The following is a 14,655-nucleotide window of genomic DNA, read 5'->3' as shown; positions in this document are numbered from 1 at the left end:
TAGCTACTACTCGTCGAAACATGCGGCCCGGGAAAACACCAATCGTATCACAATGAGAGGGGCGGGACTAAAGCAGCCCTACCCAATAGGAGGTTTGGGCTGAGATGTAGGTGCTGGGGCAGCTGCTGTTTCCCGCGGGGCGGCAGCGCGTGCGGGAGCCGTAGTCTGGAGCAGCTCTAGGTCTTGTGATCTCTGAAGGGCAGGGAACGTACCTGTGTAAAGAGCCTAAGGCAATGGCCCCAGTGCAGTATAAACAACTATTTGGCGTAGGGTTCCCTCTGACCCTCACACCCTAGGGTCTGTAAGGACCACCACTTCTCACCAGATTTGCCTCAGATTTCCCCCACCCCCAGACCTTCAGTCCTTGATTTCCGTGGTGGCAGAGATTAGTTTGGGGTTGTCCATACCTAGCCCATGGGAACTGGACGGGGACCATCAAAGTCCTACTCCTAAATCTGTCACATGGTAATGACATTGGAGCACTGCTGACCAGGATGGAGTCAAACAAGTGACAGAGAGCAAAAGGCTCCTTTGTCAGTTACCAGTCACCTAAGCCATCCCATTCTCTTATCTTACATTTATTTTAAAATGTGTTTTTTCATGAATACAATAAAAGTTTCTTCTTTTTTCCATGTTTGGACTACAAAATATAAAAGGCCAGATTGTTGATTCTTTTTCCATTGATGAACTTTCGGTCACATAAGTAGCCCCATAGACTTCAATAGGACTATTCGTAGGCAGTGCTTGCATGAGTAAGAGTAAGAAGTCGCAATCTGACCCAAAGAAAGGAACTTTGTTATATATATATCTACATATTTTACTAATCTTATTCTGATATGAATTAGCTCCATGCTGGTATAAAATAGCTATGAGCTGAAATTACTTTTTGAACATTCACCACAGTTGCACTGCAATATTAAAATCTTTCGTAACAAAATCCCAAACCTACATAATTTCACATTGCTTCAAGTTTTGTTAATAAGGCAAATTTTGGTCCACAATCACCAGGTATTAACATTTCCGCTAATGATGGTCAAGTTTACTCTCCCAAACTTTTTCTTTAACAGTTCTGGTTAAGGATGTATGAGTTAAATCCAAAACCTTTTGAAACTTATCAATTTCAGGTTTGTTTTCCTTTGAGTTTTCAGATTATTGTAAATCAAACACAAAGGTTTTGAAACAAACCGAAAACAAGGTTTGCCCCACCCTAGGTAGACTGAAACTACACATCAGTTTTGCATAGCCCTGAGGTGACATGCCAGAGCAAACCAATCAACCTATACGGTTACGTTTTAGAATTATGCTTATAGAAAATCACAGATTAAAAATCTTCAAGTATTTGTACTAAATTGACATTTTGAGCAGACATTAAAGAGCATAGGATAATTTTACCACATAGTCAGTTTCCCTTGTGTCTGTAAATGTGTACAGATACAGGGACTATTATTTATTATTTGTATTACCAGAGAACCTAGGGCCCTAGTTGTGGACCAGCACCTATTGTGATAGGTGCTTTGCAAAGCAAAAAAAAAAAAAAAACCCAAAAAACAAACAAACAAACAAAAAAACCCTGCTCCAGCTCCAAAATGCTTAGAATAATTCATACTTAGAATACAGTATGCAGGTTTACAAAATATTTATTTAAAATCAATATGAATTTTTTTCTTTAACTGTCTTCCTTCAAACGCACCTGGTTTTGCTTAAAGCATTACCTCATAGAAGTGCAAATGCTGGCATGATGAAGCCCAGAGAGGTCATATAAAAGAATAAGAAGTGGAAAGCCAAAAGAGCAATTTACTATTTAAGTGTTCAATACATTGGCCCTGATTCAGCAAAGCACTTAAGCCTGTGTGCTTAAGGGATTCCACCTCATGTGCTTAAATGCTTTCCTGAATTGGGGCCAAAGTGATTTAGGCTCAGATTATTCCATCTATATTCTTGTTAAATAGTACCTTACTAGTCAAGAATATTCCTGGGGGAATTCTGTGCCCCCAAATTAAAAATTCTGCACACTATTTTAAAATTCTGCAAAATTTGCAAATTTTATTTGTCCAAATAACCGTACATAATCACACCAGTTTCAATTATTTTGGTAATTTATTTCAAAATACCTGTCAGCAAGTATGTCTGTAACAATACAGACACACACAAAAATTTCCCTAGGACTAGAGAGTTAAAGAAACCCCTACAACAACCTAGTTTTTGCTTCTCTGCCCCCTCCCTCCCAGAGCTCAGCTGTGGGGGCCCCCCCTTTCCCAGATACCTGCGCCCCAGACATGCCAAACCCACGGAAAAAAATGCAGAAATTGGGCTTGTTTTTTGCTTAAGTTGGCTTGAGTTGTTTGTTGGCTAGTTTTTGGCTTGTAGTTTGTTGCTTCTTTTTTTTGATTGGCTCCTGGCAAGCAGGGGTAAGGGCGGGGGCAAGCAGCGGGAAAGAGTCAGGGGTGCACAGTGGGCCCACCACAGTCCCCGACTGCACGCCGGAGGTATATAGTACATAAAGTGTTGGAGTTCTTAGGGACTGGCTTGTTTTGAAATGGGATTAGCTTGATTTTTGGCTTATTGCAAAAGTCAGGGTGCTTATTTACTGTGTGAAAGTTGGCAACTGTGCTTGGGGGCTGGCAGTCAATGGCTCAAAAGTCCCCAAAGTCCTGCGATGGTCTTGCCAGGCAAGCTGAGGGGCTGGTGGCCAACTTACAGTCAGTCATCTCCCAGTGTTGCCCAGTTTCTCCCAGTTTGACAAAAGGGAAGGGAAGAGTAGGGGGACTCAAGCTCTCCCTCTCCACCAGGTTCTGGCTCAGGGCTCAAAGTCGAAAGGGTGAAGTGTGTCTCAGTTCTTTCTTACAGGTACACCAGACCAGCCTCCCCTGTTCTCTCTTCAGGTCTTACCTGGGGCAGCAGGTTTGTAGAAATTTTGGTGGTGCCCAGAATGCCTAGAGCCCACCCCCCCAAACTCCGACCCAGACCTGCCTAAGGCTCTGGGAGGGAGTTTGTGTGGGGGGAAGGAAGTCTGGGGTGCAGACCCTGGACTGGGATTTGGGGTGCAGGCTCTGGGAGGGAATTTGAGTGCAGAAGGGGTGAGATGTTGATCTCTGGGATGGAGTTTGGGTGCTGGGTGCAGACTCCAGGCTGGGGTAGGAGGTGGGGGTGAGGGATGTAGGCTGTGGGCTAGGGGTGGGGGTGCAGGCTCTGGAAGGGAGTTTGAGGACAGAAGGGTGTGCGTGGGAACGGGGTGGGGGTGCAGGCTCTGGGATGGAGTTTGGGTGCAGGTTCTGGGCTGGGGCAGGGGTGCAGGTTATGGGAGGGAGTTTGGGGGTGGGAGGTGTGTAGAGGGCTGGGGTGCAGGCTCCGGGATGGAGTCTGGGTGCAGGCTCTGGGAAGGAGTTTGGGGACAGGAGTGGGTGCGGAGGTGCAGGCTCTGGAAGGGAGTTTGGGGGCAGGAGTGGGTGTGTGGGAAAGGAGGGGGTACAGCGCTCACCTGGGGCTCCTAGGCAGGGTGGGCTAAGGTCTCCGTGCTCTGCTACCCCCAGGCACTGCCCCTGCAGCTTTCTATTGGCTGCAGGGGCGCTTGGGGCAGGAGCAGTGCACATAGACACAGACCCACCCCGCCCAGGGGCTGCAGGGAGGAACCGGCACCTATGTGTAGCAAGCAGGCAGGAAGCTGCTCAGCTCCGCTGCTGGTGGTGGGTGGGGGCCCCAGGCCATTTTAAATGGCCCAGGGGAGCGCCCGGGAACAGAAGGTGGGGCCAAGGAAGAGACCTGGCCTCAAACATTGCTGGAGCCGGGCCCTGGGCCAGGAATATTCCTGGTGCCCAGGCACCATGGGCCCATATGATTCGCCACCTATGATCTGACCCACACTAGTCTTACCCATAGTCCAGCCTTCCCCTGTGGATCCTCTGTCCCAGAAGCTAGTGCTACAAACTGGCTTGTTTGTTTCCTTCCTACAGACAGCCTCTCTGCTCTCTCCCTCCCCCTGAGCGTCAATTTCCCCTTTTAAACAGGTCTTCCATTTGAAGCATGCTTTGCAGCTGTGGAGGAGCAGGGCCTTCTTGCTCCATCATTCACTTGGCGTGGTGTCTGTAAACCCCATCATAAGGCAAAATAATACACATACATTTTAGTTAAATAGAATTGTATTAATTTGACATTAGATAATGCAGTTCACAGTAACAGCATTTCTTCACAAGTTGGGAAAAATCATATTCCTGACAAAACAAGTTTGTACACTTGTCTTGTTTTTAAAAAGATTTAAAGTTAGAAAATATCTATTATTGATTTGTCCACTTTTTTATATAGTGCAGGAATAACCAATAGTTATAGGAAATGTGCCTGGCTTGGATTTTTATTAAAAATGGATCCATACAGCTTTCAAAATTCATTATCTTCTTCCTTTAATAATCTTCAGCATCACCGGCACAGATGGCAAGTAAAGCTGTCTCATAATGTCCTGAAGCAAAATGCTGCAAGGGAAAGAATCTTTTTGTGATGATAATTTTTCCTCTTTCTCCCCCCGCAGCCAAGAAAACCACTTTTGTGTATGAGGGACTGGAGGACATTTGAGAAGTTGTGGGTTTTGCACAAGACTTTCAATGCTTCATAAAGATTCTAGACCAAGATTTTCAAAAGTGATTAGTAATTTTGGATCTCTCCTTTTTTGGGGGAGGGTGGGGGAAGGGGCAACCTGAGGCACCTACAAGGTCTGATTTTCAGAAGGTGGCTGCTCAGTTCTTTCTGAAAATCAGGTCCTTTTAATGTATCTCAAATTGAGCACTGAAAATTCATTGATCAGTTTTGAAAATCTTAGCCGTAGATATTTTCTCATAAAAATAATAATAAAAAAATCATAAAAACATTGGAAAGGTTTTTACTGCACTGAATCATATTACAAGAATTCAACAATACAGTTCATGATTGTCTGAAGATATGGGACTGACAGTACAAGAAAAATAGCTCTTTCTGGTGGTTGCTATGTAAAAAAACCCAACACACACAGTAGGAATGATTTTGATTTCTCTTAATCATCACTGTAAATCAAATAAAAATCTGGCCCATCATGTTTTCAAGAAAATAACTCAAAATAAAATAAAGGACTAGATCCTGCAGACACAGAACCTGCTCTGCTCTTATTGAGGTTAATGGCAAAACTTCAATGGGACTGGCATCAGATTCATTTTGAATGTTTATTAGAATTTTTCCCAGTAGTATGAGTACCAGTAATGCAGGATTTTGTTTGTTTATAGAGGAAACAGATGTGCTAGGAAGTGAAAATCTAGCTTCATAACAATAAGTTTATAAGGTTAAAGATAGAAACAGGTCCATGCTGATCAAGGACAAACTGATTGCAGGATCAGCTTTAATTAGATTAATGAAAGAGGGGCCTTAGGGGTGGTGAAGCACTGTTTTAGGGTAGATGTGATGAGGCTAAATAATACAAATACATTTAAAATGCTCCCAGGTAGTGCATGGTGCTGGTACTGTGCTTCATGGTGGATGTGGCAAGGATACCTGAACATTTTCAGCCAAGATTAGTTTTGCCACGTGATTAACAAAAGAGGCATAGCACAGGCAAGGGAACTGCAAAGGTCATTTTACATCACTTCAGTAACCTTGTATGACCACCTATGGGTTGCTCTACAGCTCAGAATACCCAGAGAAAAGGGTGCTTTGGCCATATCACCTCCCTCTCCAAACTGAATCTGGGCACAACCTCACATCAGGGGGTTATGGAGGAAGACCACAGAGCTGCTCCATAAGTTCTATACCAGTAGGGGAACAACTTTTTGCAAAGTATTTCCCCAGAAGGCAGTTCTGTCCCCAGGAGGGGGTGGAATGGGACAGAATCAGGCCTATAATATGAAAGTGTGATTAGAATTTAGTGGGAAGTATTATCTCATCTTTATTGTTCATTTACTAAAAGTAGTCAGAGGCACTGAACTGATGTAACATGAGTTCAGGCAGCATATTGTTACTTCTGCCTTTGTATCAAATGATTAGATTAGGATTCAGAATTAACTCAACATTTACTATTGTTAAAGCTCTCATATGGATATATGAAACTCTGCTATTGAACTAGGTACTGTATACATGGAAAAGTATAGAGTGACTTACTTTGATATCATGAAACAGAGATTTCCCATATCTCTCTTTGTATCGTCGTCTTATATTCATCAGATCTATTTCACTTCTGGCAATCAGAATCCTGATAACAGTTTTATTATGGAAACCATACTCCTAAAAGAGGAGAAAGATATGAGGAAACTTGGCTGAGTCTATCTATCTGAATATATTAATATTATGTGAAAATGAGCAAATTATCATCTTGATATATATTCTGGATTTGACAGAAGTTTGAAGTGTACAGGGGTTTTACTATACTAAGCTTTCTTGTGTATGAATAGTGCATTTCATATTACTGTGTAACTGAGATAAAATCTGTACTCCAAACGCCACTTCAAATTTTTCCGTGTTATCTTATTAATGGCCAGTTGTATTTACTACTTCTTTTTTTAAAGCCTGTGCTTAAGTACTTTGCTGAATCAGGGCCTCAGTCATTAATCATTTTTGTTGAGACTGCCAACAAGAATGCCAGGTGGGATGGTGGCTTTTGTTATGTATAATTTGTCCACTTAAGACTAGACTGAGACCACCATCCTTTTTCACATAGGTTGCCGAACAACCATCAGATTCTAATCAGTGGTTTAGAACTCTAATGCTTTGTATCCAACCATGAATCACGTGAGCTGTTCAATTTCTCAGATGGATTCTGCATGGAGGAATGGTGAGAATGAAGGTGGGTGAGATAATTGTGATGTTGCACTCCATATGTTTTATGGAAATATGTTTATAAGTGCGAATATAATGTAACTGAAATATGCTTCACGCAAAAGGTCTCTTGTAAGGTATCTTACAGAGCTTATGATCTACTGAGCGTGTTCGTCCCATTTGTATGAATGTATCATTCTCGTATCTGAAACTGGAAATATGAAGTATAACTCTGAAGTCCTATTGTAACTATGCAAAGTGTGGGTCATTAATGGTAGCTTGGAATCTTGATGGCTCCCATCAACTAGGACAATTGGTTGTATATGGCTCTGTTTACTTGTAAGCCATCCTGTATATGTGGGTGCCAGCCCGTGAGTAATGAAGTCTCACAGGACATGTGAACGTCACATGATACTGGAATCCATTTTAAACCTGGTGATTTTCCGTTTAGAAGGATGGGTGGGAACCCAGAGAGAGACAAAGGATTCCCGCCTTATGCCAAAGATATAAAAGGGATGGAACAGAACAAAGGGGGCTGCAGTCATGAGAAATCCCCTAGTTACGACCTGAGCGGGAACTAACAAGAACTGTACTGGGGAAAGGATTGGGCCCAGACTAAGAAGGTGTCTAATCTGTGAAAGAAGCTTATTGGAACATTTCTGAGGGTGAGATTTACCTGTATTCAGTTTCTTAATCTATTAGGCTTAGACTTGCGTGTTTTTGCTTTATTTTACTTAGGGACTTACTTTGTTCTGTTTGTTATTACTTGGAACCACTTAAATCCTACTTTTTATTCTTAATAAAATCACTTTTGTTTATTATTGAACCCAGAGTAAGTGATTAATATCTGGGGGAGAAAACCGCTGTATATCTCTCTCTATCAGTGTTATAGAGGGCAGACAATTTATGAGTTTACCCTGTACAGGCTTTAAACAGAGTAAAACAGATTTATTTGGGGTTTGGATCCCACTAGGAGCTGTGTGTCTGGGTGCTGGAGTACCTGCTGAGTGGCTTTCAGTTAAAGCCTGTAGCTTTCGGGACGTGGTTCGGACCTGGGGCTGTGTTGCAGCAGACTAGCATTGTCAGGCTCAACAAGGCAGGGTTCTGGAGTCCCAAGCTGGCAGGGAAAACAAGCTCAGAGGCAGTTTGAGTATGTGAGGTGACAGTCCCAAGGGGGTCTCTGTAACCAAACCTGTCACAATAATATCTTTTATTGGACCAATTTCTGTTGGTGAGAGAGACAAGCTTTCAGGTTTAGACAGTGCTCTTTTTCGGGACACTTCTGGAGGAATGGTGACATCTAGTGGACAGTAACACTAATTCAAACAATTTTGAAGGTTGCAGGGGAAATATTTACTTATTACAAATGTTGGTTTATTTAAAGGTGGCAGGTTGAATTTATCAATTAGCTATTCACACTAACAGAATAAAGTAGTAAGGGATACTCAGAAAGCTGCATTTACAGGATTTGATTCTTATTTGGTGGGTGCACTAAAATCTTTCTGACAACCCATTATGGATTTTACGGAAACCATAGTTCTAAATATTAGAAGCTTTCTTAACAGACTGATGCTAATCATGCAATATTCTAAATAGAAATCTGACAAAAGTTTGACACAATCTGATTGATTAATGCACTGTGGAATGGAATATGATTTAAAATGTCTACTATCGGCAGCATACCATATCACTAAGCATTTCATTGACATCAATCACTAGGCACTAGGAGGAAACTGAGAAATTTATTTCAAATTTATTTTATTTTTTCTGCAATTTTATTTAATATATTTTCTCAAAAATCTAATCTGACTGTGAAAATAAGAAATAATTGCACAATGGCACATTTCACTCAAAAATGAGCCTGGTTTAGCACAACAATTTTGTGAAAATAGAATCAAATTTGAATTTGAAAAAATATGAAAATGCTCAGATTCTGAACATTTTAAATCATGAATACTTTACATAAATTTACAACAGCAGCACACAATATGAAGAAAAACACATGTGTGGTATTTTTACCCCTATGCAGTATTTGTGGATACTTCTGATTACATATGCAGATACCCACATTTGCACCCAATATTAACTTTTTTAAGCTAATGTGCATAAAAATATTAGGATTTGCACATGTAAATGGAGTCCAATTGAAAACATGGTGATTAGTATTTTTACACTATAGCATTTGTAGTATGCCATTCACAGTGATATTTATTAAAGCTGTACAGCGGAAAGTCATATAATAAGAATAGATCATCTTGAATAAAAAGTGCGTTTTGAGTTTTGCACACCAGGGGGAGATGCAGTCCATACAAAATGATGGTTTTCTGTTTTCAAAAAGTCAATGCAGTTAACGGACAAGTAGTGTTGAAAGAAAACTCATCTGTTGATCAAGCACTATGACTTTGAAATTAATAACATTACCAAAATTTTTAAAACAAGCAAGCAACACTTTAACAGTGGAAGCTATCAAAACCCTAACCCTTTTAAAGCAAATGAGCTAACTCATTCAAAATAGAGACAGTAAAACTGTTGTTTAAAATATGTGAAAGAATAGTGCTACTTACATGGATTGCATTGTAAAGCCTATATGCAAAATAGGAAGGTTTATCTCGAACACAGAGAACTAGGAGAGATATGTTATGGAGAAAAGGAGAAATATTAGAGACTTTCAGAAAACTGCATCAATGGTGTGTTTATGTGATCTTGAGGGTGCTTATTGGGTTGAAGTGAAACAAGTTGATACTGGTTGATAGAAACTTTCTCACATTGCACAGTTCATGGCTGTGGGTCAGGTTGCCCCTTCTATCTTAGAAAAAACCTGGGGTGCTCCTCAAAATGTTTACCTAACAATACTCATTCAATGGGAGGTGGCAGAATTTTCAATCCTATGGAATTGCCCGTTGAAAGTGCAGATTATAAAATTCTAATCTCAGGCCACCTGGAAGGAGCATCTCTGTTTCTGTACTGGCTGTGGGCCTTCCCCACAGCAGGCAGGGCAGCTTTACCTGTGGTTCATCTTAAGGATGCTGGTAGTTTAAGAACATGGTTTTATTTTTCAGTCATAATAATTTGCTATTTATTTATAAATTTTTTATGGTGTTCATCACCATACTATCTAAGTGCCTCAGAAACTTTAATGAATTTAGCCACATGACATCTTTGTGAGGTAGGGAAGTATTATTACCATCATGGGCGACTCATGAACCCCCCTTCGGGAAGCCTAGCCCCCTACCCCTCCTATTCCGCTGGAGGCCCTGCCCCAACTCCATTCCCTCCCCTCCCCCCGGCTCTCCATCCCTCCGCCAGAGCCAGAGGAGCCCCAAACCCCCCACTGCAACCAGATGGATCCTGGCTGGCCCACCTGAGCTGCTCCGAGCCGCAGCCTGCATGCCCAAGCCATCTCCAGCCCACCGGCCCAGGTGCTGGAACTGCCCCAAGCCCTGGCCACCTGGGAAAGCTCTGAGCCCTGCCACGGCCTGGCCCCAGGGCCGTGGTGGGGAGCATTAACAGAGGTTTGGGGAAGGTTAGCATCCCCCAGCCTCCGTGATGCATTGCCCATGATTATCGTCATTTTACAGATGGGGAAACTGAGGCACGGAGAATTTAGGAGCTTGATCCTACACCACTGAAGACATGCAGTTTTGCCATTTGTTTCAGTGTGAGCAGAATCAGTGCCTAATGGACTTGCCCATGGTCACACAGGAAGTTTGTAGCAAAACCAGAAGCAGAATCCAGTTCTCCTCAGCCCTAATCCAGTGACCACATTTTAATTTTTAGCCTCAACCTACGATACAATTTAAATGCCCTTTCTTCTATATAGCCTTAGACTTGTTGGTTGATTTTCTTCCAAATGTTCAAAGTTTCTACACCATATATGAAAATTAACTAGTGGGGAAAATAGCACAAAAAGATTATATTTGTACCTTTTAATGGACCAGATGTACTATACTGTATATTTATTAAGAAGTTATCACTAGTGTAAAATAATCATTTTATTTTACCTATTGCTACCAGCAGTTCTTGAAAGAATCCATCGTAACATTCATTAATAGCATCTACTATATCTTGCCCAGAGATATTTTGGAACTCCTGAAAAACTTGAAAGAAATGAATATGTTTATTTATATTCTGTATTAAGAGTAGAAACTAGCTCCAGCCATTTTGTTGCTGTTTACTTTTGACATGTCTATTACCCCAAAATGAAACTTAATCTAAAATGAGAGATTGGGACAGATTCTCAACCCAGTACTTGGAGCAAAGCAGCTGGAAAGCTGTCCTAAAAGGGCATCTGGCAATTTCTTAGCATGGGGGCGTGGGGTAGAGAATAGCATAGCCAGCTCTATGCTAACACCTGCCCCCATCCCCCATGAGGTGGATTGGGGTTAGGAGTATGTTCCTTCTTATCCTTGTTGATGTAATATCCCCCAGGAGAGCATTACAAGCTGAAGTAAATTAGTCCATCCTTTATGCTATAGAGCTGTCTGGAGAATGACAATTCCATTTTGAGATTTGTTTTCATTCCACACTAGAACAAAATGAAAACTTTTGGAACATTTTCTCAAAATGGAATTGAGTCTAAATGTCCATTCTTGGACTGAAAAGGTCAGGTTTTCGATTCATCTCACTCTCTCGCTACACATGAGCAACTGGGGAGTCCGCACTGACCTCAGAAGCCTTCCCATAGAAAATGTCAAAATTGACATGTTTCTGTAAAATGTATCAGCTTCAATGGAACACCATGTTGTGACAAAAATATGTTTCATTAAAATGTTTCCAACCAGCAGCTGTCACTTGTTTGGTTGGGTGTTTTTTTTTGGGGGGGGGGCAGTATTTGGCCCTCTCTGCCCCCCAAGACTGGGAAAAGTGGAACGGTGGCTTCAGTGCACTTTTGACCCCCCCCCACCAGATGAATTGAGTGTGAGCTCCAGGGGTGCTGGAACAATTTTTATAGTGGGGGTGCTGACCATGGAAACCATGCATTTGGTGTTTGTTATTACTACTTCAAGCCAGGGGGCGCGGGAGCACTCCCAGCACCCCTAGTTCCAGCACCACTGGTGAGGTCAGTGCAGCTGAAGACTTAGCCCGTCACCTTAACTATCATTTCTGTGATGCATTTTTTTCACTATCTGTTCTACACGGGGTTCAGCTTTGTAGTCCTTGTACACCCAAAACTCCCATTAACTTCAGTTGGAGTTTTGGAAGCACAAAGAATGTAGGCTCAGGCTCCTGTTTCAGACTGCACTGGAATCTGAATATTGGTTTGTGAATTCAGCTTCTGTGTGCCTAGTTAAAATTATGCCTGTTGTCTCTGTAAGCTATATTTTCCCTTTCCATTATACATTAAAATACTGAGAAGTTGGATTCATAAGTGATGATAATTACCCATCCACAACTGCTGGTAACTCTTGTTGCACAAGATCATTTGTATCATGTTTTTGTGTTCCCCTGTTTTCTGCTGACATGCTTCCCATAGGACCTAAGGCATTAAAATAATAACAAGGTGCAAAAGATCGTGAGTCCCAAACCCCTTTAAACAAGACTTTCAAACAGCTACAAATTTGTTTTCTGTTATTTTTGAGAAACTGACAGCTGATTGTAATTACCATTGCATCCTGAACAGCCATAGCAGGATCTGCATACCCTTCCTCTCGGGTTCCCTGTAAAATGATAAAACATTTTCCTCTGTTAGTTCTTCTAAAATGACTGCAAGAGAATGAGATGGTCTTTATATAATACTACTTCTCATTCACTGAGATATCCACTCCAGGATTTTACACAAGAATGGTGTGTGGTAGAGCTGGTCTATAGAGCCCTAAAATATTCTAGAGGTTACATCTGGAATTGCTATGGCATCTGTCCAAGGGCCATTCCCTTAGGGTGGAGGAATTCTAGAATCATGATGGGACTGATGACAGGAAGTAGTCGTAAAGGTGGATACAGATGAGTTCCCTGTGGGACCACATTTTTAACTAATCCTTTACTTACATAAAAGAAAAATTAGTGAATAACTAGATGACATTACCTGTTTATAAAGTTATTATAACATGTGGTTATGATGTGGAAAATAACTGTACAAATGGCATCTTTGTGTCTCCGGTTTATTTTTCATTGATATGTCCATATAACTTTGCTATTTTTTACAAGGAAAAAAAACACACACTTTTTTCTCACTGTCCAAACTGCAAGATCAGCCATATCAAATAGTGATCGATCTGCTTTACACTGCATGTTACCATCATCACCTGTAATTAATATTCAAGATTGAGAAGTTGCCTGACAAATTTGATGATGTATGAGTCAAAAGAGAATACACTTTATTCTCCCGTAGCTCTTTTGGCTTTGCAGTTCTGTAAACCAACCAGATATGATTTAGTTAATACACTAGGATCAGATTTATTTAGTTGTAACAAAAGAAAAGTCTTTTAGAATAACTCCTTTTAATCATAGTTACATTGTAAGGATACAAATAAGCCCAGGTTGCAGGAGTCATAATTCCCAGACAGCACTTAATCATTGCCTTAATGATATGTTTTTGAAGCAATTTATTTTAGTTTGGCGTTGACAATCATTCTGCTACAAAAGTGAAAGTAAGGATTAAAATTATATATTGTCTGCCAACTACTAGAATGACCAGTTTTCAACTGTTGCCTGGGAAATATGTTAATTCACATTTTAATTAAATTGTAAAGAATTTGCACAGAACAAAGAATGAAGTTCTTAATGACAAGATAAATTGCTTAAAGGAAATTATGCTGGAGTGACTTCCTGTGATTGAATATATGAAACTGGAAAAATATGACAAGTGGACAATAAAAACTGAGCAGCAGTGCTTTACATAAACAAAAAAACCCTACAGTTACATTTTTAAAGAATTATTCTTGCCTTATTTAATCAGGAGAATCCTAAAAACTGCATCAATATTCTTATTTTTAAATTCCAGAAAATGATGTTATTTTAATTCATATCCATGCCAAAACCTGGGGCAAAATAGATTAACTCTTCATGTCATATTAAAAGTCTGGATAATTATAATTCGATCCAAGTACATTACATTAATTAGGATGTAATAAGCCTTCCAGAAGCTTGCCTCTTCTGAAGGATTTTGCCACTACCCATTAATTGGTGGTGGTGGAGTGCGGGGGGGATACATATGCTTTTCCCTTATGGAAAAGTATTATAGGCCTCAGTATTGTAATTATAGCAATCAGGTAGATTGCTGCTCCTGCATAGAGCCCCATTGGCCCATATTATAAATGTCTGTGTGCTATCAATTGCAGGATCAAGGCCCCAGAATTTAATAGTGAGTAAACCAATACGATTTTTAGAAAATATTTTAAAAAAAGAAACCGTTGATACAGAATGACATCCTTTCTATAGGTTACATAGAAATAGGTAGAAAGAATCTAATTTTCTATTTTAATCTATAACATTGTCCAGTTTATTCTCCAAGACTATCCAAAAGAGAAAAAATAAAAAGGATAACATTTTAAATTAAGTGCCATCTGACTTTTCTACAATTGTTTTTATTAACATATATAAGGTAATATTCACACGCAGATAAAAACTTACAAAGAAGCACATTATGAAACAGTGCAGTTGGAGTTCTCCAGAGCTCTTTTTAGGCTCCAGAATCTGAGATGAGTAGCTGGTGGGATCCTGACTATTTGGTGATCCACAGTCAGCCTCTTTAGGGATATTTGTGGCAATGTGTTTTGACAATGAGGACTGCAGATTATAGGGCAGGATGTTTCGTATTTGTCCTGATTGTAAGAAAAAATTGCCCTGGCTTTAATGAGGGTAAGAACTAAGATATTGTGCAATCTTTTTGGGGTGGCAAGGAGTTCATCACCAGGGAGAAAATCTGTTGAACATTAGAAGGAAAAAGTCTCT

General features: G+C 40.6%; 1 protein-coding gene across 1 annotated transcript in view; it reads right to left on the bottom strand.

Annotated features, from left to right (window-relative positions):
* Positions 1-4,394: 4,394 nt before the first annotated feature.
* Positions 4,395-14,655, bottom strand: part of ANXA10 (annexin A10) — a 130,546-nt gene continuing 120,285 nt past the window's right edge. Inside the window, exons 9-14 of the mRNA XM_077816158.1 lie at positions 12,369-12,422; positions 12,148-12,241; positions 10,767-10,862; positions 9,330-9,388; positions 6,112-6,234; positions 4,395-4,463 (exon numbers count right to left, since the gene is read on the bottom strand). Of these exons, the coding sequence (XP_077672284.1) occupies positions 4,395-4,463; positions 6,112-6,234; positions 9,330-9,388; positions 10,767-10,862; positions 12,148-12,241; positions 12,369-12,422 (495 nt within the window). The remainder of the gene's footprint in view (positions 4,464-6,111; positions 6,235-9,329; positions 9,389-10,766; positions 10,863-12,147; positions 12,242-12,368; positions 12,423-14,655) is intronic.

The sequence above is a fragment of the Eretmochelys imbricata genome, chromosome 4 (genome assembly GCF_965152235.1).
Source record: "Eretmochelys imbricata isolate rEreImb1 chromosome 4, rEreImb1.hap1, whole genome shotgun sequence".
Lineage (NCBI taxonomy): Eukaryota > Metazoa > Chordata > Testudines > Cheloniidae > Eretmochelys > Eretmochelys imbricata.
The sequence above is the reverse complement of the archived record's forward strand: the minus strand, read 5'-3'. Positions and strand labels throughout refer to the sequence as shown.